Source organism: Schistocerca cancellata, chromosome 3 (genome assembly GCF_023864275.1).
Source record: "Schistocerca cancellata isolate TAMUIC-IGC-003103 chromosome 3, iqSchCanc2.1, whole genome shotgun sequence".
In the NCBI taxonomy this organism is placed as follows: domain Eukaryota; kingdom Metazoa; phylum Arthropoda; class Insecta; order Orthoptera; family Acrididae; genus Schistocerca; species Schistocerca cancellata.
Window position 1 is genome coordinate 391,589,678 of NC_064628.1, and position 24,109 is coordinate 391,613,786.

The window sequence follows — 24,109 nt, forward strand, 5'->3', positions numbered from 1 at the left end:
GTGCCAATGATGGTCGTATGCGTGTTTGGCGCCCTGCAGGTGAGCGCCACAATCAGGACTGCATACGACCGAGGCACACAGGGCCACACCCGGCATCATGGTGTGGGGAGCGATCTCTTACACTGGCCGTACACCACTGGTGATCGTCGAGGGGACACTGAATAGTGCACGGTACATCCAAACCGTCATCGAACCCATCGTTCTACCATTCCTAGACCGGCAAGGGAACTTGCTGTTCCAACAGGACAATGCACGTCCGCATGTATCCCGTGCCACCCAACGTGCTCTAGAAGGTGTAAGTCAACTACCCTGGCCAGCAAGATCTCCGGATCTGTCCCCCATTGAGCATGTTTGGGACTGGATGAAGCGTCGTCTCACGCGGTCTGCACGTCCAGCACGAACGCTGGTCCAACTGAGGCGCCAGGTGGAAATGGCATGGCAAGCCGTTCCACAGGACTACATCCAGCATCTCTACGATCGTCTCCATGGGAGAATAGCAGCCTGCATTGCTGCGAAAGGTGGATATACACTGTACTAGTGCCGACATTGTGCATGCTCTGTTGCCTGTGTCTATGTGCTTGTGGTTCTGTCAGTGTGATCATGTGATGTATCTGACCCCAGGAATGTGTCAATAAAGTTTCCCCTTCCTGGTACAATGAATTCACGGTGTTCTTATTTCAATTTCCAGGAGTGTATATATACATATTACATAAAAAGTATCCCTGACAACGATATTTTGTTTATATATTTGAATTTCCCACGGTAAAATGGCCTAGAAGCACATACTTTAATATTAGAAATAGAACCCATGTCAGACAGTGTTATTTATTAAATAATCTTTAGAGAATGTATTACAAAACTACGTAAGAAAATATGCCAGGAAAGCTTTGCTGTATATGAACCTAGCTTTCTCGTGGTTTACACAAACAACGTCCCTTTCAGGTCTCAGATTCTATATATTTAAGACGTAGTTTAAACGAAATACTCATTCTGATATCTGTTGTTTATTATGGAACGCAAACTACATACAGCTGACTATACATTACTGTGGTTCTCACTCTGAGTAAATTATTCCTCAAAAGTCAGATGAAGAATGACTCTGGAGCTGTTCGTGGCACCTGTTGAAAAGCTGGCGCTGAATGGCTTTTATTAACTTTGAGCCGAATTAGGTGGGAACATAGTCGAAAAGTTTACATTTTAAATACGTTTGTATTAACTAGAACATTATTTAATGGTGAAATCAGTGGTGGCTCGTAAATTCGAAATTATCTCACAAACGCGGGCCCATGTTTGCTAGAACATTTTTATGAACACCTTCCTAACGTTTTCAGGACAACTTCTATTTACAGCGACACTGTATACTTCCCGTGGGGTGACTACCGCTAGATTAGGAATGACTGGTGCAGCAGGAAAGGCAGTTCGATAATGTACAAATGATAACACCGTATACGCGATCTTGTGTGTGTCCTTTTATACGTAAAGAAGTGCATCCATCGACAGGAGAGGTGAGTGAATTTCGCTACCAGGCATCTAGAGGCGCCGTAGTTGATGGCAGTCTCCGCGCGACGCCGGCAGCGCTGCGGTCGGCTCCTGCTGCCGCGCATGCGCGCAGCACAGGGCTGTGGACCACGCCTGGGGGAGAAACGACGCTCAGTCTGCGACCAGTTGTGCGTCGGTGCGGTCGAAGCCGGAGGGCGCTCCACGGTCTGCGGAACGTCGCGGTCGCGTTTACGATCGCACTGTTTGGCTTCAAACGTTCGTATCTTTTGCGATCACTGAATAGTGATACTTAGCGTGAGACTGACACGTGTGAAGGATCAAGTCTCTTTTGGAGCAAATGCTAACAGAAAGTGGAAGTTTTCTAGGATGTGCTGCAGTAGACAGAGCACGTAAACATTGATTGTTTGATAGCTGAGGGGCTCTTCAGATGCTCTGCTGTATCTCTACCAGATTCGATTCTCTTGCTCAGTACCTGCACGCTCAGCTCTGTTTCGATGGCGTACACCGATAATAAAATGGCAGGACGGATATGCATTGTAGCAGCATTGTTTGGAAAGTAAACAATGTACGAATGGAAGTTACTATTCGGAAGCTAAAGTTTTTTGATTCTTTGAGGTGTTTCTGAACAGTAAGAAATAACAAAAATATCCCATATTTTTTTCTGAATGTGAAGACATCGTAGTGTAACTTATCATGAAAGAAACAGCAATGTACTCTACCCACGATCGTGATAAGTATACCACAAATGTAGCGTTGCTGTGATTACGGGTTAAGCGAGTCAAAATGATTTCTAGATCTTTCTGTTTCACTGAATAGAGTTGTGGTTCCTACGTCTATAGGAAGCTACCGTGTGGTGTGTGGCAAGGGTACGTTGCACAGTAGTGTCCTTTTTACGTCAGTGTTACTCCTTTCATTGTTAGTTGTGGCACAATAAGAACTGTCATTTCGCTATTGTGCAGACCCGAACGTGATGACTTGCAAAGAGGTGTTTAGGTCATGAAGACTGAGAACACACAGTGACCAGACAGCCAACACATGGTGTGTATTTGTTTGTGGCTGACGGTATATAGACCAGTTGTGTCCTTCCCACCCCAAGTTTATTCCATTCTCTGATACTTTCATGTAAGGCCAAAAGTATTGAATTGCAAAGAGAAGAGCGTGACAATGGGAAATACTGTGATCTGACAGGCAGTGTGTTCTGTGAAGGGCAGTAGAGTCACTTCACCCGAATTTAATTCATCCGCTGATGCTTCCATGTGAGTCCTAAAAGTGTTCGCGTGTAAACAGATGTTTGGGAGGTGAAAATGTGGGACACACAGTGATCCGAGGATGGCTCTTATACTGTCAGTAGTTGAGCTGGGAGCGTGCATCGTGCGTTCGTGACGGGAGTGGGTGAGGCGTGAGTGTGAGAGGCCATGGAGGCGCCCTTCGAGCTGGCGGACGTGCTGGAGTACAACGGCACACTGTGGGTGAACGAGGAGGACCCGGTGCAGCTGACCTGGGTGCAGGCGCTGCTCGGCCTGCTCTACGGCGCCATCTTCGTCGTGGGGGTGACGGGCAACCTGCTGGTGCTGGTGGTGGTGGCGCGCGCGCGGCCCGCCCACACCCTCACCAACCTGTTCATCGGCAACCTCGCGCTCAGCGACCTCATGCTGTGCCTGCTGTGCGTGCCCTTCACGCCGCTCTACACCTTCATGGGCCGCTGGGTCTTTGGCGCCTTCCTCTGCCGCGTAGTCGTGCTGGCACAGGTCAGTACCTCTTTCGAACTGGGGGCAATCCTGAACGTCACTCACTCATGTGTACATATGAAATGCATATACTCAAAGCCTACACTCCTACATGTACAGGGTGTTACAAAAAGGTACGGCCAATCTTTCAGGAAACATTCCTCAGACACAAAGAAAGAAAATATGTTATGTGGACATGTGTCCGGAAACGCTTACTTTCCATGTTAGAACTCATTTTATTACTTATCTTCAAATCACATTAATCATGGAATGGAAACACACAGCAACAGAACGTACCAGCGTGACTTCAAACACTTTGTTACTGGAAATGTTCAAAATGTCCTCTGTTAGCGAGGATACATGCATCCACCCTCCGTCGCATGGAATCCCTGGTGCGCTGATGCAGCCCTGGAGAATGGCGTATTGTATCACAGCCGTCCACAATACGAGCACAAAGAATCTCTACATTTGGCACCGGGGTTGCGTAGACAGGTGCTTTCAAATGCCCCCATAAATGAAAGTCAAGAGGGTTGAGGTCAGGAGAGCCTGGAGCCCATGGAATTGGTCCGCCTCTACCAATCCATCAGTCACCGAATCTGTTGTTGAGAAGCGTACGAACACTTCGACTGAAATGTGCAGGAGCTCCATCGTGCATGAACCACATGTTGTGTCGTACTTGTAAAGGCACATGTTCTAGCAGCACAGCTAGAGTATCCAGTATGAAATCATGATAACGTGCTCCATTGAGCGTAGGTGGAAGAACATGGGGCCCAATCAAGACATTACAAACAATGTCTGCCCAAACGTTCACAGAAAATCTGTGTTGATGACGTGATTGCACAATTGCGTGCGGATTCTCGTCAGCCCACACATGTTGATTGTGAAAATTTACAATGTGATCACGTTGGAATGAACCCTCATCCGTAAAGAGAACATTTGCACTGAAATGAGGATTGACACATTGTTGGATGAACCATTCGCAGAAGTGTACCCGTGGAGGCCAATCAGCTGCTGATAGTGCCTGCACACGCTGTACATGGTACGGAAACAACTGGTTCTCCCGTAGCACTCTCCATACAGTGATGTGGTCAACGTTACCTTGCACAGCAGCAACTTCTCTGACGCTGACATTAGGGTTATCGTCAACTGCACGAAGAATTGCCTCGTCCATTGCAGGTGTCCTCGTCGTTCTAGGTCTTCCCCAGTCGCGAGTCATAGGCTGGAATGTTCCGTGCTCCCTAATACGCCGATCACTTGCTTCGAACGTCTTCCTGTCGGGACACCTTCGTTCTGGAAATCTGTCTCGATACAAACGTACCGCGCCACGGCTATTGCCCCGTGCTAATCCATACATCAAATGGGCATCTGCCAACTCCGCATTTGTAAACATTGCACTGACTGCAAAACCACGTTCGTGATGAACACTAACCTGTTGATGCTACATACTGATGTGCTTGATGCTAGTACTGTAGAGCAATGAGTCGCATGTCAACACAAGCCCCGAAGTCAACATTACCTTCCTTCAGTTGGGCCAACTGGCGGTGAATCGAGGAAGTACAGTACATACTGACGAAACTAAAATGAGCTCTAACATCGAAATTAAGCGTTTCCGGACACATGTCCACATAACATCTTTTCTTTATTTGTGTGTGAGGAATGTTTCCTGAAAGTTTGGCCGTACCTTTTTGTAACACCCTGTATATCTGTGCTCTACGAACCCATGTGAAGTGCAAGGTTCCAGTGGTTGAAATGGCTCTAAGCACTATGGGAATTAATATCTGAGGTCATCAGTCCTCCTACTTAAACCTAACTAACCTAAGGACATCACACACATCCATGCCCGAGGCATGACTCGAACCTGCGACTGTAGTAGCAGCGCGGTTGTGGACTGAAGCGCCTAGAACCGCTCGGTCACAGCAGCCGGCAAAGTGCAAGGCAGAGGCTCCTTCCCACTGAACCAGTTATTAGGTCTCTTCTCATTCCATTCACGTATGGAGCACAAGAAGAATTTATAAATGCCTACATGCCGGCTCCAATTACACTAATCTTGCTTTGTGGTCCCTACAGGTGTGATGTGTAGGAGGTTGTAGTATCTCTTTGATTGCTGGCCGCTGTAGTCGATCGGTTCTAGGCGCTTCAGTCCGAAACCGCACTGCTGCTACGGTCACAGGCTCGAATCCTGCCTCAGGCATGGATGTGTGTGATGCCTTTAGGTTAGTTAGGTTTACGTAGTTCTAAGTCTAGGTGACTGATGACCTCAGATGTTAAGTCCCATAGTGCTTAGAGCCATTTCAACTATTTTTTATCCTTTATTCCTTTTTTTAAAAAAATAGAGGTGGAGCCCCTCCACGCCCACACCGGCATGATGGCCAACTCAATAGGTCTACTGCCATCTCTGCATAAGGGTTAGTATTCACTAAAGTGAGGTGCCGCAGGATGTGGGTACTGCGATGTTAGCGTACGTCTAGTGAAGGTTAACCATTAATACGCGCTCATCTGGAGATAAATTGGGTCGAAGTCGAACGAAGGGTAGCGGTTTGAAGGGCAGAGGAAAAAAAGTGCCAAGGCAAGAGCCAAGGGAAAAACACCTCTGCCTTAGTTAGGTCGGGTGGTAAGACCAGTAGCAGATGTCTTGCTGCCTGCAATAGGTCGTGCAAGGATAGGCTTTGTTAGTAGTGGGTATAATGCGTGTCGATACCTTTGACGTTGTGCGGTGGTGTTGCTCGGGGGCTGCCGCTGGGTGCCGGTGTAGAGCTCTCGTTCAGCGTCAGCAACCTTCAACAGGTTTGTCATCGTTTTTGTGTCCGATAGGTCATATATCGGATGCACAATGTAGGGGGATGTTTGCGAATTGTTTGTGCGTCAGTGGGCGAGCTCGTCGGTGTCCCTGCTGTGGCCTGTTGGTCGGCTCTAATAGCAGCTGGTATTTACCATTCAGTGTTGCTGATATGCAGGGGCTTGCCGACGTTTGTCGCTTGTTTGTGTATGTTAGTTCACCATAGGTGGCTATGCCCTAGTTAGTAAGTGTCTTTGGCCGCTTGTGCTTCCACCTATGGTTGTGGTACCTTGATTCCTCGCTTATACTTTGATTAAAATAGGTTTACTATTGGCGTTTCAGCATGTCCAGTGGTAGGGGCTGGGTGTTAGCTATTCCCAGTTCTTCCTTGGAGTCCATGCGCTTCCCTTGATGCCTGTTCTACAGGCACAATCAGCGTATAGGGATGGCAGAGAATTTGGCATCTGAGCCATGCCCTCAAATGAGTGGCACAGTTCTCTACCTGACTGCACACTGCCTCTACTTCCATGCTACACTGTGTGAGTGTGCAGACGCGGATGAGGAGGAAACTGCGAAAGTGCTGCATTAAGTGGAAATGCAGTCTCACTGTATGAGATTTTTTGTATTTATATGAAGATGGTATCTGTTCTTTCGGACTTTCTATCTCTGGCACACCTCCCGTGAGACCCACATTGGCAGCTTATTGTCCTGCACTATATTCGTAGTGCCCCTGCCCATCATACTCATTACTCGCGGCTTATGATGACGGTATCTGTCCGAAAGAACAGATACCATCTTCATATATATATATATATATATATATATATATATATAGTTAAGGCTCACCGGCCATTTGACCATCTTCTTCTGTGCAGATGCACAAACAGTGCCCGAACTCTTACAGGAATCGGCAGTAAAGCCGCAAGTAATGAGTACGATGGGCAGGGGCACTATGAATATAGTGCAGGACAATACGTTGCGAATGTGGGTCTCACGGGAGGCGTGCCAGAGATAAGTCCCTGCAGTCACACTGTTCTCTGTGTCATCGGTGGCTCAGATGGATAGAGCGTCTGCCATGTAAGCAGGAGATCCCCGATTCGAGTCCCGGTTGGGGCACACATTTTCAACTGTCCCCATTGACTTATATCAACGCCTGTATGCAGCCAGTGGTATTAATTTCATTGTAACTTTTTATATTTCATACTGCTCAACAACAGATTACAAAAGAGAAACAAATTTTCAGCGTTATTTAGTTATTTTTAGCACGCTGAAGGCGTAACATAATTTTTATCTGGTACAAATTAACAGCATACAGACAGACACAGACAATTTCACAGATTTTTACACCCAGGTTGCCACATGATAGTGACTTAGTTTTATAATCGAAAAAAAAACCTCTTCACAGAACATATGAGGGGCAGTCAAGAAGTAATGCAACACATCTGCTTCCTGAATCCAGGCTGTATTTCTTTGGGATTCCAGTACCTCATACTATTCCCTAATCTTCTGGCTACAAAACTAAGTTTTTCAACATAATCCCCGGTGATTGATTGACTCTTGGTAGAATATTGTATCTCTGTACAATGTGACAGCTTTATGTCACCTTATCGCGATGGGTTGTATGCCCACATGGTACCACTCTAATAGCCAACGTCATAACCAACGTCTTGCTGCATCAATAACCTTCCCAACATCCATGTACTGCTTCCCATGGAGTGCATTCTTTATTGGGCGAAACAGACGGAAGCAGAAGGTGCTAGATCTGGGATGTATTGTGAATGAGAAAGAACAATTAGATGAAGTTTTGTGAGCTCCTCTAGGGTGGCGCCGAACATGCTGTAGCTGTTTCTTCAGTTTCCTGAGGGTAACACAGCTGTGTGCAGCAAACCAAGACATGGGATATCAGATAGGTTTGCGTGACCTTGTTGCAAAGATGACAGACGCCTTGCTCAAAGGCTCAATGTGCTTTTGTTCACTGTGAAGTGTCTGTAAACATTCTGGAAGCGCCTATGAATATCTGGTTTTCCGCCGAAAGAAACTCAATCACAGCTCTCTGCTTGGAATGCACTACCATTACAAACGCCTTTTTTTAAGGCTACGGTGTGTATACTGCTGCCACCTCTCAAGACTTCATGAAACTAGAGGGGTAGAAGTACGAATGTTCCAGCACATTGCACAACAAATTCCACATTATTTTCAACGGAAACTGGCCGAGAAAAAATGTGTTACACAACTGTTCGAACACCGCTCATATGTTGATCGAAATATTTTATCACATTTGCAACCTCAGTATGGAGGCATGGAAACTCTTCTTGAGGAAAATAATGACGACCTCAAGGACTTTTTAAAGTAAAAGAACTTGCGTTTTAAAGAGGAATTACTCTGCAGATCAACCAGTTATATCCGCACATGCAAAGTGGCGCTGTCAACTGAAACTGAGATCTCGAAGACAGATGTAAGATTGGCAGTGCGCTAAAAACATTTAGAAAGCTACCCTTGTAATACATTCAAGGCCACAATGACTTCTTCAAAACCCATGTTTCCTTTGATGCCAGTGAGTTTAAGGAATAGGACGGCGTTTTTGCCAGTATTTGGTCACATAATGCGATTTTCTTTTTTAATGCATTCCCATCAACTCAGAAACATTTGTTTTTCACCCTACAGTGTAGGCAGTGTGCAATCTATTCCAGTTTTGGTCCTTGCTCTCCTTTCTCCTTCAAAGATTCAACAATAGCGAGTTTTAAATCTAAATATTGTTTCAGGTGTTTCCTTTGACTTAACCAATGTACTTTGATGTATTATATAAAGTCTCCATAGTCTTCAAACGGTTCCATCGAAAAGTGTTGCAACTTACAGTATAATAACCTGTACAACTTCAGAAAATTTGCTATTCATACCACAAATTCCAAAACGTTCTCCATGCCTGCAAATTTAGTGCAGAGTGCTTCCTGATGTACAGAACAATGAAACTTGTCTGTTTATCAGTGGAATCTTTTGCTCTTTCATCGTCAATTAAATCTTCAAATTCTTTCCACAGGGTGTTGCAATATAGTTCCATAGCAAATCTGAGGTACCTGTCTATTATACGGCTGCATAATATTTATTGAGAATTCTCACCCTTCTTCCTGTCATTTCCGTGGCGTGGTCGTGCGGTAGCGTTCTCGCTTCCCACGCCCGGGTTCCCGGGTTCGATTCCCGGCGGGGTCAGGGATTTTCTCTGCCTCGTGATGGCTGGGTGTTGTGTGCTGTCCTTAGGTTAGTTAGGTTTAAGTAGTTCTAAGTTCTAGGGGACTGATGACCGTAGCAGTTAAGTCCCATAGTGCTCAGAGCCATTTGAACCTGTCATTTCCATTAATTTTGAACGCTTGTGAACTTTGTTTATACCACGAACAAATAGCGAAGGATAAACATCGCTAACACAGCAATTCTGCCAAACTGAGAAAGTCATGCTGACCAAAACATGCTGCACTGCAGTACTAAATGATATCTCACACTGTGCCTGGTACTTCCGAGAAGGACAGAGCATAGCATGGACAGGCTAAGCATGTATCTGCACGTGGCCTGCACATCGTTCTTGTGTGTGGTTTGGCACGCCAAGGCAGACCCTGCTTAGAGCCTTGCTGCATGAGCATATGGCTGTATGAGCCAGCAAATCTGCTTCCCACCACACACGTCTGTCAGTCACAAAAGTAATCGAAGAGTGCTGGTTTCTGAAACTTTGTAAGTAGGCTTTCACGTGATAGTTAGTGCTTATATACAAGCATCTCCCAGTTCAGCTTTTGTGGCCGAGCGGTTCTAGGCGCTTCAGTCTGGAACGGCACGACCGTTACGGTCGCAGGTTCGAATCCTGTCTCGGGCATGGATGTGTGTGAGGTCCTTAGGTTAGTTAGGTTTAAGTACTTCTAAGTTCTAGGGGACTGATGACCTCAGATGTTAAGTCCCATAATGCTCAGAGCCATTTGAACCATTTTTTTAGCTCAGCTTTTATATCGCTGTGGCACTCTTCCGTGTCGCAAATAAACCGTGAACATTTGTGCTGCCCTTCTCTGTATTCACTCAATATCCTCTGTTAGTCCTACTTTGCACAGGTCCCAAACACTGGAGCTGAAGCGACAAATGAAAATTTGTACCAAGGCTGGGATTCAAAGCTGGGTTTCGTGCTCTCTAGGTAGACGTGCTAGACACTACACCACCCTGTCACAGTGGCTTTGCACAACTCCTTACACTGCCCTGGCATGAGTCCTTTCTCAATCGAAATTCCCATTCACACGTCAGCCCATTTGGTATTTCCCCTAAACTGAACGGCACTGCAGAGGCTCTCCAGCTGTATTGGAATAGCACCTCAGCATAGAACGAAACAGGGAATTCTGCCCGAAACCCAGGCACAGGTGCTTTAATCAAAGCAGCTGGAAAGGCTCTGCAATGCTGTTCGGGTTTAGGGGGAATGCCAAGTGGGCTGATGCATTCATGGGAATTTGTACTGAGGAGGAAGGCATGCTAGGATATTACTTGCAGTTGTGCAAAGCCACTGTGTCAGGGTAGTGTAGAGCCTGGCACGTCTACCTAGTGAGGAGAAGACCCATGTTTGGATCGCAGCCTCGGTACAAATTTTCATTTGGCGCATCAGTCTGCATGTATACACCATAGAATGAAAGTCTGCCGTCTCTGACCTCTATCTGGATTGATGTAATTACTACATTTCATATCCTGACAAGTTGTCATTCTGATGTATTTTTATGAGTTGACTGATTGCTTTTGCCATTAGTTAATGGTGTAGCAATAAGATGGTTCAGTTTTTTCGTTTTGTGAAGTACACAGTTTACATTTTTGAAGACTCAAAGCAAGTTTCTAATCTTTTCACGACTTTTAAATCTTATAAAGATCTGAATAAATGTTTCGGCAGCTTTTTTCAACAGTACTTAATCATAGAGAACTAAACCATCTACAAAAACTTGCATTTTCTGTTAGTATTTTCTACCAGGTCATTCACATACAACACGAACAGCAGGGGTTCCAGCACACTTCCCTGAGGCACACTTGATGCTACTGCCAGTCACAAATTTCCCTTGATGCCCCATATGATCGTATACTCGATAATGTTTCATGTCAGGTGTGTATGCAAGAGGGCAGGGGAGGCTTGCGACATGATGAGCCACAAACCTTCCTCCCAAGGAACAGTGTAGTAAAAGCTACTATATTTTAGCATAGCCTATATCAGTGTCCAAATTTCTCTGTCCTCGCCTGACGAATAATATATCAAAACTAAGTGTCGGAAATGGCAAGAAATTCTAGGAATTACAGGCTATTCTTGAAGCAGATTACTTTTCTGTTGCTTGTCTGTGAGCTAATCCATCTGGGTGAGCATCCAGCCACTTCGACTGGATAGAATATACCAGCGAGGAAGAGGTGCTCACTCACAGCTTGACTGTGCATGGAGCCAACCACAAACCCCTTGTTGTTCATGACACCACAGGTAGAACTGGCAAACCATAAAGATTTGAATAAGGAAGGCAGAAAGGGAGCGAGCATCCCCTAAGAAAAGTGCTTTTCCAGCAGGACAATGTTGCATCTGCTGTGTTATCAGGAACCACTGTGCATGGTCTGCTTGCAGCAGAACAAAGATCATGTGTGCCTCTGGCTGGGCTACCACTGACACCACGACACTGCCAATTATGGCTACTCTCGTTTCATGAAATAGCTGACTGGACCATCGTGGAATGGTGCTCTGTTTCCGGCAGCGATGAGAGTAGGCAAATGATGAGCATACATGTGTATGGCGTAAACCTGGTAAGCTACCTATTCCATAGCGCATTCGGCCACGACACGCAGGTTCTTTTCCAGGCTTCCTGGAGTGGAGATTCATCAGCTACAACCCATAGTTCCGTTTGGTATTACTGCAGCAAGATAAAGTACCAAAACCAGTGCCCACTACACTGCACAGGATGTTATCCCTGAGCTATGTGTTCTTCATGGTGGCCGGCCGAAGTGGCCGTGCGGTTAAAGGCGCTGCAGTCTGGAACCGCAAGACCGCTACGGTCGCAGGTTCGAATCCTGCCTCGGGCATGGATGTTTGTGATGTCCTTAGGTTAGTTAGTTTTAACTAGTTCTAAGTTCTAGGGGACTAATGACCTCAGCAGTTGAGTCCCATAGTGCTCAGAGCCATTTGAGCCATTTCTTCATGGTGTACAATAGCCCTGGTCAGCAACATCACGTGATCTTTTGCCAATTGACTATATATGGGATATTATGAAGTAGAAACTTGCATGTACTTCTGTGTCAGGAATAGCCATTCCCCTATTGTAACAAAAGGCACATTATTCTTAGGACAGTCTATTAAAAGGTGCCATATGGAATCTTTATGATCGTTTGGATGCGAAAATACGTGTATGCATTGCCACCAGAAGGGGCACACAGTGTATTGATGCGACTCTTTGGACATATATGCGTGTCTCAAAAAAAAAAAAAAAAAAAAAAAGTGTGTGAAATCTTATGGGACTTAAATGCTAAGGTCATCAGTCCCTAAGCTTACACACTACTTAACCTAAATTATCCTAAGGACAAACACACACACACCCATGCCCGAGGGAGGACTCGATCCTCTGCCGGGACCAGCCGCATAGTCCATGACTGCAGCGCCTCAGACCGCTCGGTGAGTGTCTCATTTGGTCCGAATTTGTTATCATACACTCCTACAATGATGAACCATCTCTGAAATTACATCTCAGTAAACTGGCCTTCTCCATGAGGGTGTTGCATTCTTTTTGGCAGTGTATGGCAGTCATGATGTTCAGTTACCTAATATTGTTTTCTCAACTTTAATAACAATTCTTCACAGTGCCTTGCCTTGTGAGAAAGTTCTCTGGCTTCAGGTACTTAGTACTACCCATGTGATGCAAGGGGAAGGAGGGGGGAGGGTCGCTAGTTTTCTGCAGTTTCGACTTATATGGCATTTACAAGTGATTAAGGTGTCGAAAATACATAAGTTTCCAACACTATTAAATTTAGTAAACAAGATCTGAGTTTAAATGGCTCTCGTCGGCATTCTTCACACAGACCAATGGTATGTATCAGATACAAAAAAATCTCGTGAAGGAGGATTCGTGGTTTGTACATGTGTCAGTAACGTACACTGTACTGGTTAAAAGCTTGCAGGAGCAGCTTCAATAATGAAGCTAAGTTGAAACTGCTGTGGAAATTATACTACATGGTGGAGTCCATGGCAAAAAAGTTCTCATTATTTTGTCAGCATGATAGTCCACGCAATATAAAATCTAAATGTGCGCTAAATATTATTAGTCTTGCACTTTGTATTATGTATTATCGAGGCGCACACCTTGCAGACCTTCTCAAACGATTTTAAAGAAACTATTTGGTAAAAAAATTCATTTTTGCTTTGCTTATAGCTTTATATGTCACGTTCATGATGAAATGCTCATCATTTCGTTAATGGCCAAAGTTATTGTGATATTTACATGGAAGTATGGCACTGTGCGAAATTCGAAAAAGTTTTCAATGAAAACTAGAGTTCCCTATGAGATCGCGCTTGGTGCATATTACACAATATGTTGCAGCATATGAAATTTAGCTAACATATTGAATCTCACCATTCTCGAGAAAATTGGTCTGACATAGCAGACTCATTTGCGATCGCGCCAGCGATAAAGCCAGAGTGAAATACCCATGACATTCCTCATATTGCATAAGAAGTTTCAGACATCAAAGTGAGATTATGGTAAATGATAACACACAAAGAAGAGGATTTTACCATATCGTTGTTATGTAAAACTCTATTATCTACCGTCTTATTCCAATAACTACAGACTTTTTCGATGAAACATTGTAATTTTTAAGTGCCATCGATAGCTTGTGAGACAAGAAATGGTATGGGTTTTGGAACAACATAAGTGAAGGCATTACACGTTTTTTTTAACCAAGGATGTGACTTTTCATAAGGTAATGACCTTACTTTTCCTCAGTTCCTCACTTAATAAACCTAATAAACCACCGTTCAGAATTCTCTCACAATTGGATCTGCACAACATGCTAGTGAGGTACGACTGTGTAAACTAGGCTGAGTTTTTGGAAAAGAAGCAAATTTTAACATGGCAACCAGAGAAATGTGTAGGTTTTACTCAAAATTCGCCACTCATGACGCTTCTCTGACAGTTATAAATGGTTAATAAGCCAGGCAAAAACAAATCGCTGCATTTCCAGCGAAATTCTTTTTAGATACTAACCAAAGCAGAGGTGCCAGTTGATCTTTGGGAATGGCCACCATGCAAGTGTGGACATGGAGGGCTCCATTTAATATTTACAGAAAATGTGAGCTTAGGCTTCAGTTTAGAATGTCACTTCCCCTCCAGTCCTCGGCATTTCCCCTACATCGGCTGCCCGTAACCACCACCACTATCACTCTCCCCACATGTGCCCTGCCATCTGCAACATCTACTGGCCACAGTATTCTATATGCACTATAGTTCCTGTGAACAGAGGAAAATATAACAAACGCAACACGGAAAAATCAAAGAAGTCGATAAGCTTAAGTATTTGGGAGAATTGATACAATCAAATGCGTTAAATAGCACCAGAAGTAAGGAAAGATAGAAGTAGCATACAAACTCGCCTAAAAGCAATATAATGAAAGATCAGTATCATTCCAGTCAAAAATTAAACACTGTGCAACAGTAATTAAACCGTTTTTCCAATTTTTTTACTTTTCTTGGTGCATATACTTTAGAGCTCGCATTAATATGTGTCTGAACTTTGACCACAGTTATTCTCTATTTGTCACACTTGGACTTAATGCACTCAGTCTGTTAAGAAGGTTGATAGTAACTGTCTATTAATTTAGAACACAAACACTCTCCCGTCTTTCTTGATGAACTTAATGCGTTTGGTGACCATAGTACAGCACCTTCAAAGCTAATTTATCTCTTTGGTGACACTTGACAATTTCCAGTCTGATATATGTATTCTCACATTAGCAGTGGTATCTAATACACTGCAGATTTCCTAAGTCTCAAGTCATCGTTTACTGTCTCTGAAAGGGATTTGGTCGTTGCCAGTGGGCAGTACACACATTTGATACCTTGCTGTCATGAAATTCTATCGATTTTTCGAGATACGGTGCTCGTGTATGCAATGTAGGCTATCTTTTACAGTTGGTCTTCATAGGGTGTTGGTTGTGGTGTGGTCTTTTGCTTGAAGGTGCGTCAAATTTGGCAGTCGCTATAGCCGTTTCTCTGGACCACGTCGCTGACGGTTTTGGGCTTTCTTCGTCGGATATCTGTGGACCACCTTGTTCAGTATTCCTTGCTTCTGTGACGACTGATGACAGCTAGAGGCGTGGAGGTACTGGCCCGTGTGGGTTTCCTTCCGACAGACGCCATGTCCCAGTATTTCGTCCAGTTTTCTCTCTACCAGAACATCCAGGAATGCCAGCTTACTATTTTGATCCACTTCCATGTAAAACTGAATTTGGTTGTGGATAGAATATTAAGATGCTGCAAGAAACTTGAAGCTCATCTTTCCTGTGAGGCCAATTATGAATGTATTGTCAACGTACCTGTAGAAGACTAACAGTTATAATGGAGCTCAGTCTAGTGCCTTGTCCCCAAAGTCTTCTGTGTACATATTGGACACCACAGGTGACAGAGGACTACCTATAAGCACGCCATCAGTCTGTTCGTAGTGAAGTCTGTCAAATGCACATCTTTGCGTGAGGAAACTATTTCGTGTAGCTTCCTGGTGCCAGAACCGCTATGTCACGGGATTCCATTTAAATTTCCTGTTAGTACACCGTCAATAGTTTAAATCAGTTCTTTGGAATTTGCAAACTTATTTCCTGCAGTAGTTTTCGTGTAAAAAGAGTTTCTAGTAACAATTAACTGTTGATACATCCATTTTCAGTAGAGAAATATATTTCTGTTTCAGGAGTTTGCAATCTTGGGCTATAGTGAGAACTTTGCAGAGCTGATTTAGAGCTTGTTTATTCACCTAGTTTATATTTTGCTTATGTTCCAACTTCAGTAGCGCGTCAGTTGCGTAATTTTCTCTTCTGTGGGAGGTCTGTTTGTATTTTCTCAGTTACTCCTGACTGCTTTGTTAGTATTATCTGAGATCGTAATTAGTTTTTTTTACACAGTACGATATGGGTAGGGACTGTGTTTGCTGTGGGCGGACGCAAGGAGAATTGGCTGTTGTCCGTAAACAGTTGGTAGCTGAGTTGGCCACTGTCGACAGGCTTTTTGCTGCTACTCAAGAGCTGTGGAGATACTGGGACGCCAGTGACAAGACCTGCGACACCGTTAGTGCGACTGGAATACCCTGGTGACCTGGTTATCGCTGCGTCTTCAAATACGCAACATCTGACCTGTCTCTCTACACTCCAGAGTGGGTGGCAGACAGTGGTGGATTCGCGTGCTACTGGGCGGAAGGCAAAAGAGAGAACAGGCTGGACGGCTGGCTTGTTACGCCTTAGCAACAGGTACGAGGTGCTACCCAGTGCTGAAAGTACTTCTGAGCCAGCACGGTTTGCCTCTCCTGTTGGGCCAGCGGCCGATTTTCCTGTCCACTCCGGACAAGTGCAGAGGGTGCGTATGCTAGTGTTTGAAAGCTCTAACATTCGGCGAGTAATGGAGCCCTCAGGGTTACAGGAACCAGGGAGCGAAAGAATGCAGTCTGCACTCAGGTGTGTTAGCAAGAGTGACAGTAAACAAATTGCAGAGTATTTTAGTAGTCAACATCAAATATTCATTGCTGAGGAGAAGATGTGGAGGACAAATGGAAACAATTCAAAAGCAGCGTTCAGTAAGTATGTTCCGAGCAAGGTTTTAAGTGGTCGGAAAGACCCACTTTGGTTTAATAACCATGTTAGAAACCTGCTACATAAAGAGAGCTTAAACATGGATTCAAGAGTAATCAAAAACCGAGAATAAGCTTAAGGAGAACAATGAGAGAAGCGTTCAATGACTTTGAAAGTAAAATATGGTCAACCATTCTGAGTCAAAACTATAAGAAGTTTTGGGGTCTCAGGTAAAACTGTAAGCAGTTCGAAATTCCCTGTTCATTCACTCAGTGACCACACAGGCACCGAAACGGAAAATGACAGAGAGAAAAGGTCGGAATACTGAATTCCGTCTTCCAAAATAGCTTCACCGCGGAAGATCATAATACGGTCTCTCCTTCCAACCACCGTACGAACGTCGAAATGGCGAATATTCGGGTAGCCGATCGAGGAACAGAAAAGCAACTACAGTTGTTTAGTAGTTTAAACACGTTAGGACCTATAAGATTCTACAAAGATTATGCGAAAGAACTTGCTCCCCTTCTAGGAGTAATTTATCGTAGATATCTTGAGCAACGAAGGGTACTTATCGTTTGGAAGAAAGCGCAGGTCATTCTCGTTTTTAAGAAGAGTCATAGGACAGAGGCACACAATTATATTCCTATATCGATGACGACAGCTTGTTGTAGAATTATGGAACATGTTTTACGCTCAAGAATTTGACTTTTTGGAGACTGAAAATCTCCTCCATAAAAATCAACATGGGTTTGGCTAACAGAGATCATGTGAAACTCAGCTTGCTCTGCTCCTAGATGAGATCCATAGCGCTGTAGACAACGGCGCTGAGGTTGATGCCGTGTGGCTTGACTTCAGAAAGGTATTTGACACCGTTCCGTACCGCCGTTTAGTGGAATAAATGCGAGATTATCGAGTATCGGACCAGATTTTGCGACTGGATTTAAGACTTCCTTGCATTAAGAACTAAGTATGTCGCTGTTAAAGGAACAAAATCGTCAGATGTAAAGGTAATTTCCGGAGTGCCAAAGGAAGTGTGATAGGACCATTATTGTTTGCAATGTATACAAATGACCTAGTAGATAGTGTCGGATGTTCTTTAAGGCTGTTCACGGATAATGCGGTTCTCTATAACAAAGCAGCAACGCCAGAAGACAGTATCAATTTACAGGACGACCTGCAGAGTACTGTTGAATTGTTCAGGTTCTGGCAGTTGACCCTGAACGTAAATAAATGTAACATGTTGCGCATATATAGGAAAATAAGTCAACTACTGCGCAACTACACCAATGATGACAAAATGCTGGAAATGGTATCCACCATAAAATATTCAGGAGTAACTATCCAGAGTGACCTTAAGTGGAAGGACGACATCAAATAAATAGTAGGGAAATCAGGTGCCAGACTGAGATTCATCGGTAGAATTTTAAGGGAATGTAACTCATTCACGAAAGAAGTAGCTTACAAGTCGCTTGTTCGACTGATTCTTGAGTACTGTTCATTAATGTGGGATTCTCACCAGATAGGACAGATAGAAGAGAGAGAGAAGGTCCAACGAAGAGCGGTGGGTTTTATCACGGGATCGTTTAGCTGGCAACAGAGCGTTACGGAAGTGATAAACAAACTCCACTGGCAGACGTTACAAGAGAGGCGTTGTGCGTCGACTTTTTAAGCAACAGAATGCAGTATGTTGTCCTTGACAACGATTGTTCATCAGAGACAAGCGTATCGTCAGAAGTACCGGATGGAAATGTGACAGAAACGCTAGTCTGTTCTAAATACACTACTGGCCATTAAAATTGTTACACCAAGAAGAAATGCAGATGATAAACGGGTATTCATTGGACAAATATATTATAATAGAACTGACATGTGATTACATTTTCACACAATTTGGGTGCATAGATCCTGAGAAATCAGTATCCAGAACAACCACCTCTGGCCGTAATAACAGCCTTGATACGCCTGGGCATTGAGTCAAACAGAGCTTGGATGGCGTGTACAGCTACAGCTGCCCATGCAGCTTCAACACGATAGCAGAGTTAATCAAGAATAGTGACTGGTGTATTGTGAAGAGCCAGTTCCTCGGCCACCATTGACCAGACGATTTCAGTTGGTGAGAGATCTGGAGAATGTGCTGGCTAGGGCAGCAGTCGAATATTTTCTGTATCCAGAAAGGCCCGTACAGGACCTGCAACATGCGGTCGTGCATTATCCTGCTGAAATGTAGGGTTTCGCAGGGACCGAATGAAGGATAGAGCCACGGGCGTACCACATCTGAAATGTAACGTCCACTGTTCAAAGTGCACTCAATGCGAACAAGAGGTGACGCAGACGTGTAACCAATGCCACCCCATACCATCACGCCGGGTGATACTCCAGTATGGCGATGACGAATACACGCCTCGAATGTGCGTTCACCGCGATGTCGCCAAACACGGATGCGACCATCATGATGCTGTAAAGAGAACCTGGATTCATCTGAGAAAATGACGTTTTGCCATTCGTGAACCCAGGTTCGTCGCTGAGTACACCATCGCAGGAGCTCCTGTCTGTGATGCAACGTCGAGGGTAACCGCAGCCATGGTCTCCGAGCTGATAGTCCATGCTGCTGCAAACGTCGTCGAACTGTTCGTGCAGATGATTGTTGTCTTGCAAACGTCCCCATCTATTGAGATCTCGACTGCTAGTGATACGAGGCCGTTGGAATGCAGCACGGCGTTCCGTATTACCCTCCTGAACCCACCGATGCCATATTCTGCTAACAGTCATTGGATCTCGACGAACGCGAGCGGCAATGACACGATACGATAAACCGCAATCGCGATAGGCTACAATCCGACCTTTATCAAAGTCGGAAACGCGATGGTACGCATTTCTCCTCCTTACACGAGGCATCACAACAACGTTTCACGAGGCAACGCCGGTCAACTGATGTTTGTGTATGAGAAATCGGTTGGAAACTTTCCTCATGTCAGCACGTTGCATGTCTCGCCAGCGGCGCCAACCTTGTGTGAATGCTCTGAGAAGCTAATCATTTGCATATCGCAGCATCTTCTTCCTGTCGATTAAATTTCGCGTCTGTAGCACGTCATCTTCGTGGTGTAGCAATTTTAACGACCAGTAGTGTAAATAAATCATCTAGCGGAGAGAGTATGCATCAATCTCCTGATGATGCTCTTGTGGTGTGTGGAAACGTGTGTCCGATGAATCAGTGTAGGACGATGCAGGATGACTTAAATAAAATTTATAGTTCATGTGGTCTCTAAATGTAGAAGAATGGAAGTTAATACGGACAAGTAGCAAGATCAGACCTGTAATGTTAGGGTACAGTATTACTATTGTCCTGCTTGACACAGTCAAGTCGTTTAAATATCTGGGCATAACGTTGCAAAGTGATATGAAATGGAACGAGCATGTGAGAACTTTGGTAGGGAAGGTGAATGGTAGACTTTGGTTTATTGGGAAAGAGTAGTTCACCTGTAAAGGAGACCGTATATAGCGCGCTAGTGCAACCCATTTTTGAATACTGTTCGTGTGTTTAGGATCCGCACCAGGTCCGACTAAGGAAGAAAGGAAGTTAAGAGGCGGATTGCTTGATTTATTACCGGTAGCTTCAAATAACATGCAAGTATTACAGAGATGCTTCTGGAACTCAAATGGATATCTCTGGAGGGAAGGCGACGTTCTTTTCGAGGACCAGCATTTGAGGCTGACTGCAGAACGATTCTGCTGCCGCCAACTTACATTTCACCCAAGGACCATGGAGATAAAATTAGAGAGTTTGGGACATGTATGGAAGCCGGCCGGTGTCGCCGAGCGGTTCTAGGCGCTTCAGTCCGGAACCGCGCTGCTGCTTCGGTCGCAGGTTCGAATCCTGTCTCGGGCATGGATGTGTGTGATGTCCTTAAGTTAGTTAGGTTTAAGTAGTTCTAAATCTGGGGGACTGATGACCTCAGATGTTAAATCCCATAGTGGTCAGAGCCATATGAACCAACACGTCTGGAGGTATACAGACACTCGTTTTTCCCTCGCTGTATTTAAGAGTGGAACAGGAAAGGAAATTAGTAGTAGTGGTACAGTATACCCTGCGCCACGCACCATATGGTGGTTTGCGGCCAATGTACGCTGGAGCGCCAAACAAACTGTTATGGCCGTGCGTATTCAAATACAGAGATAAGTAAACAGGCAGAATACGGTGCTGCTGTCGCCAACGCCAATATAAGACAGGTGTCTGGCGCAGTCGTTAGAACGGTTACTGCTGCTACAATGGCAGGTTATCAAGATTTAAGTGAGTTTGAACGTGGTGTTATAGATGGCGCACGAGCGGTGGGACACAGCCTCTCTGAGGTAGCGATGAAGTGGGATGTTCTCGTACGAGCATTTCACGTGTGTGCTCTGAAAATCAGCAATCTGGTAAAACATCAAATATCCGACGGCCGGAGAAAGATCCAACAAGAACGGGTCCAACGACGACTGAAGAGAATCGTTCGACGTGTCGGAAGTGCAACGCTTTCACAAATTGCTGCAGATTTCAATGCTGTGCCATCAACAAGCGTCAGCGTGCGAATCATTCAACAAAACATCATCGATTTGGGTTTTCAGAGCTTTGATGACTGCACGACAAAGCTTTACGCCTCGCCTGGGCCCGTCAACATCGACATCGGACACTTGATGACTGGAAACATGTTGCCTGGTAGGAATCTTGTTTCAAATGCTATCGAGCAGAGGCAGGTGTACAGGTGTGGAGACAAATGCTCTTCCAAGTCATTTGCTGTCTTTGATAGAATTACAGTGTCATCGGCAACCCTCAAAGTTTTTATTTCTTCTCCCTGGATTTTAATTCCTGTTCCAAATTTTTCTATTGTTTCCTTTACTGCTTGCTCAATATGCAGATTGAATAACATCGGGGATAGGCTACAACACTATCTCACTCCCTTCTCAACCACTGCTTCCCTTTCATGCCCCTCGACTCTTACAATTGCCATCTGGTTTCTGTACAAATTTTAAATAGCCTTTCACTCCCTGTATTTTATCCTTGCCACTTTCAGAATTTGATATAGAATATTCTGATCAACATTGTCAAAAGCTGTCTCTAAGTCTACAAATCCTATAATCGTAGGTTTACCTTTCCTTAACCTTTCTTATAAGATAAGTCGTAGGGTCAGTATTGCCTCACGTGTTCCTACGTTTCTACGGAATACAAACTGATCTTCCTCGAGATGGGCTTCTGCCAGTTTTTCCATTTGTCTGTAAAGAATTCGTGTTTGTATTTTCCAACCGTGACTTATTAAACTGATGGTTCGGCAATTTCCACACCTGTCAGCATCTGCTTTCTTTGGAATTGGAATTATTATATTCTTCTTGAAGTCTGAGGGTATTTCGCCTGGCTCATACATCTTGCTCATCAGGTGGAAAAGTTTTGTCATGGTTGGTTCTCCCAAGGGTATCAGTAGTTCTAACGGAATGTTGTCTACTCCGGGGGCCTTGTTTCGACTTAGGTCTTCCAATGCTCTGTCGAATTCTTCATGCAGTATCATATATTCTATCTCATCTTCATCTACGTCCTCTCCCATTTCCATAATATTGACCTAAAGTATATCGCCCTTGTATAGACCCTCTATGTACTCCTTCCACCTTTCTGCTTTCGTTTCTTTGCTTAGGACTGGGCTCTTGATATTCATACAATTGGTTCTCAATTCTGAGTAGTCCTCTTAGATTGTTTGCAGATGATGCTGTCATTTACCGTCTTGTGAAGTCATCAGATGATCAAAACGACTTGCAAAATGATTTATACATCTGTATGGCGCGAAAAGTGGAAACTGACCCTGAATAAAGAGAAGTGCGAAGTTATTCACATGAGAACTAAAAAAAATCAGCTAAATTTCGATTACAGGATAAGTCACACAAATCTGAGGGCTATAAATTCAACTAAATACTTAGGGATTACAATTACAAATAACCTAAATTGGAACGATCACGTAGATAATATTGTGGGTAGAACAAACCAAAGACTGCCATTCATTGGCAGAACACTTAGAAGGTGCAACAAGTCTACCAAAGAGATTGCTTACACTACGCTTGACCGCCCTATTCTGGAATGCTGCTGTGCGGTGTGAGATCCGCAACAGGTACTGGCGGATGACATCGAAAAAGTACAAAGAAGGGCAGCTCGTCTCGTATTATAGCGAAGTAGGGGAGATAGTGTCACAGACATGATAGGTGAATTGGAGTGGCAATCATTAAAACAAAGGCGTTTTTCGTTGCGACGGGATCTTCTCATGAAATTTCAATCACCAGTTTTCTCCTACGATTGCGAAAACATGCTGTTGACACCCACCTACATAGGGAGAAATGATCATCACGATAAAATACGAGAAATCAGGGCTCGCAGGGAAAAATTTAAGTGCTCGTTTTTCCCGCGTGCCGTTCGAGAGTGGAACGGTAGAGAGACAGTATGAAGGTGGTTCATTGAACCCTCTGTCAGGCACTTTATTGTGAATAGCAGAGTAATCACGTATATGTAGATGTAGATTCTCCAAAGGTCTCTTTAATTTTCCTGTAGGCAGCATCTATCTTACCCCTAGTGATATAAGCTTCTACATCTTTACATTTGTCCTCTAGCCATTCCCGCTTAGCCTTTTGAAATTTCTGCGATCTTAATTTTTGAGATGTTTGTATTCCTTTGTGCCTGCTTTATTTACTGCATTTTTATATTTTCTCCTTTCATCAATTAAATTCAATATTTCTTCTGTTACCCAAGGATTTCTAATAGCCCTCGTCTTTTTACCTACTTGATCCTCTGCTGCCTTCACTACTTCATCCCTCAGAGCTACCCATTCGTCTTCTACTGTATTTCTTTCCCCCATTCCTGTCAGTTGTTCCGTAATGCTCCCTCTGAAACTCTGTACAACCTCTGATTCTTTCAGTTTATCCAGGTCCCATCTCCTTAAATTTCTACATTTTTGCAGTTTCCTCAGTTTAAACCAATAAATAGTTCAATACGAATAAATAGTGGCCCGAGTCCACATCTGCCCTTGGAAATGTCTTACAATTTAAAACCTGGTTCCTAAATCTCTGTCTGACCATGACAAAATCAGTCTGCAACATTGCGGCATCTCCTCCACGTATACAACCTTCTTTCATGATTCTTAAACCAAGTGATGATTAAGTTATTTCCGTGCAAAATTCTACTAGGCGGCTTCTTCTTTCATTCTTTACCCCAGTTCATATTCACCTACTACTTTTCCTTCTGTTCCTTTTCCTACTACCGAATTACTATTAAATTTTCGTCCCCCTTAATTA

The 24,109-nt window shown here is 44.2% G+C and overlaps 1 protein-coding gene across 1 annotated transcript in view; it reads left to right on the top strand.

Annotated features, from left to right (window-relative positions):
- Nucleotides 1-2,915: 2,915 nt before the first annotated feature.
- Nucleotides 2,916-24,109, top strand: part of LOC126176329 (prolactin-releasing peptide receptor-like) — a 100,258-nt gene continuing 79,064 nt past the window's right edge. Inside the window, exon 1 of the mRNA XM_049923480.1 lies at nucleotides 2,916-3,248. Coding sequence (XP_049779437.1) covers nucleotides 2,916-3,248 — 333 coding nt within the window. The remainder of the gene's footprint in view (nucleotides 3,249-24,109) is intronic.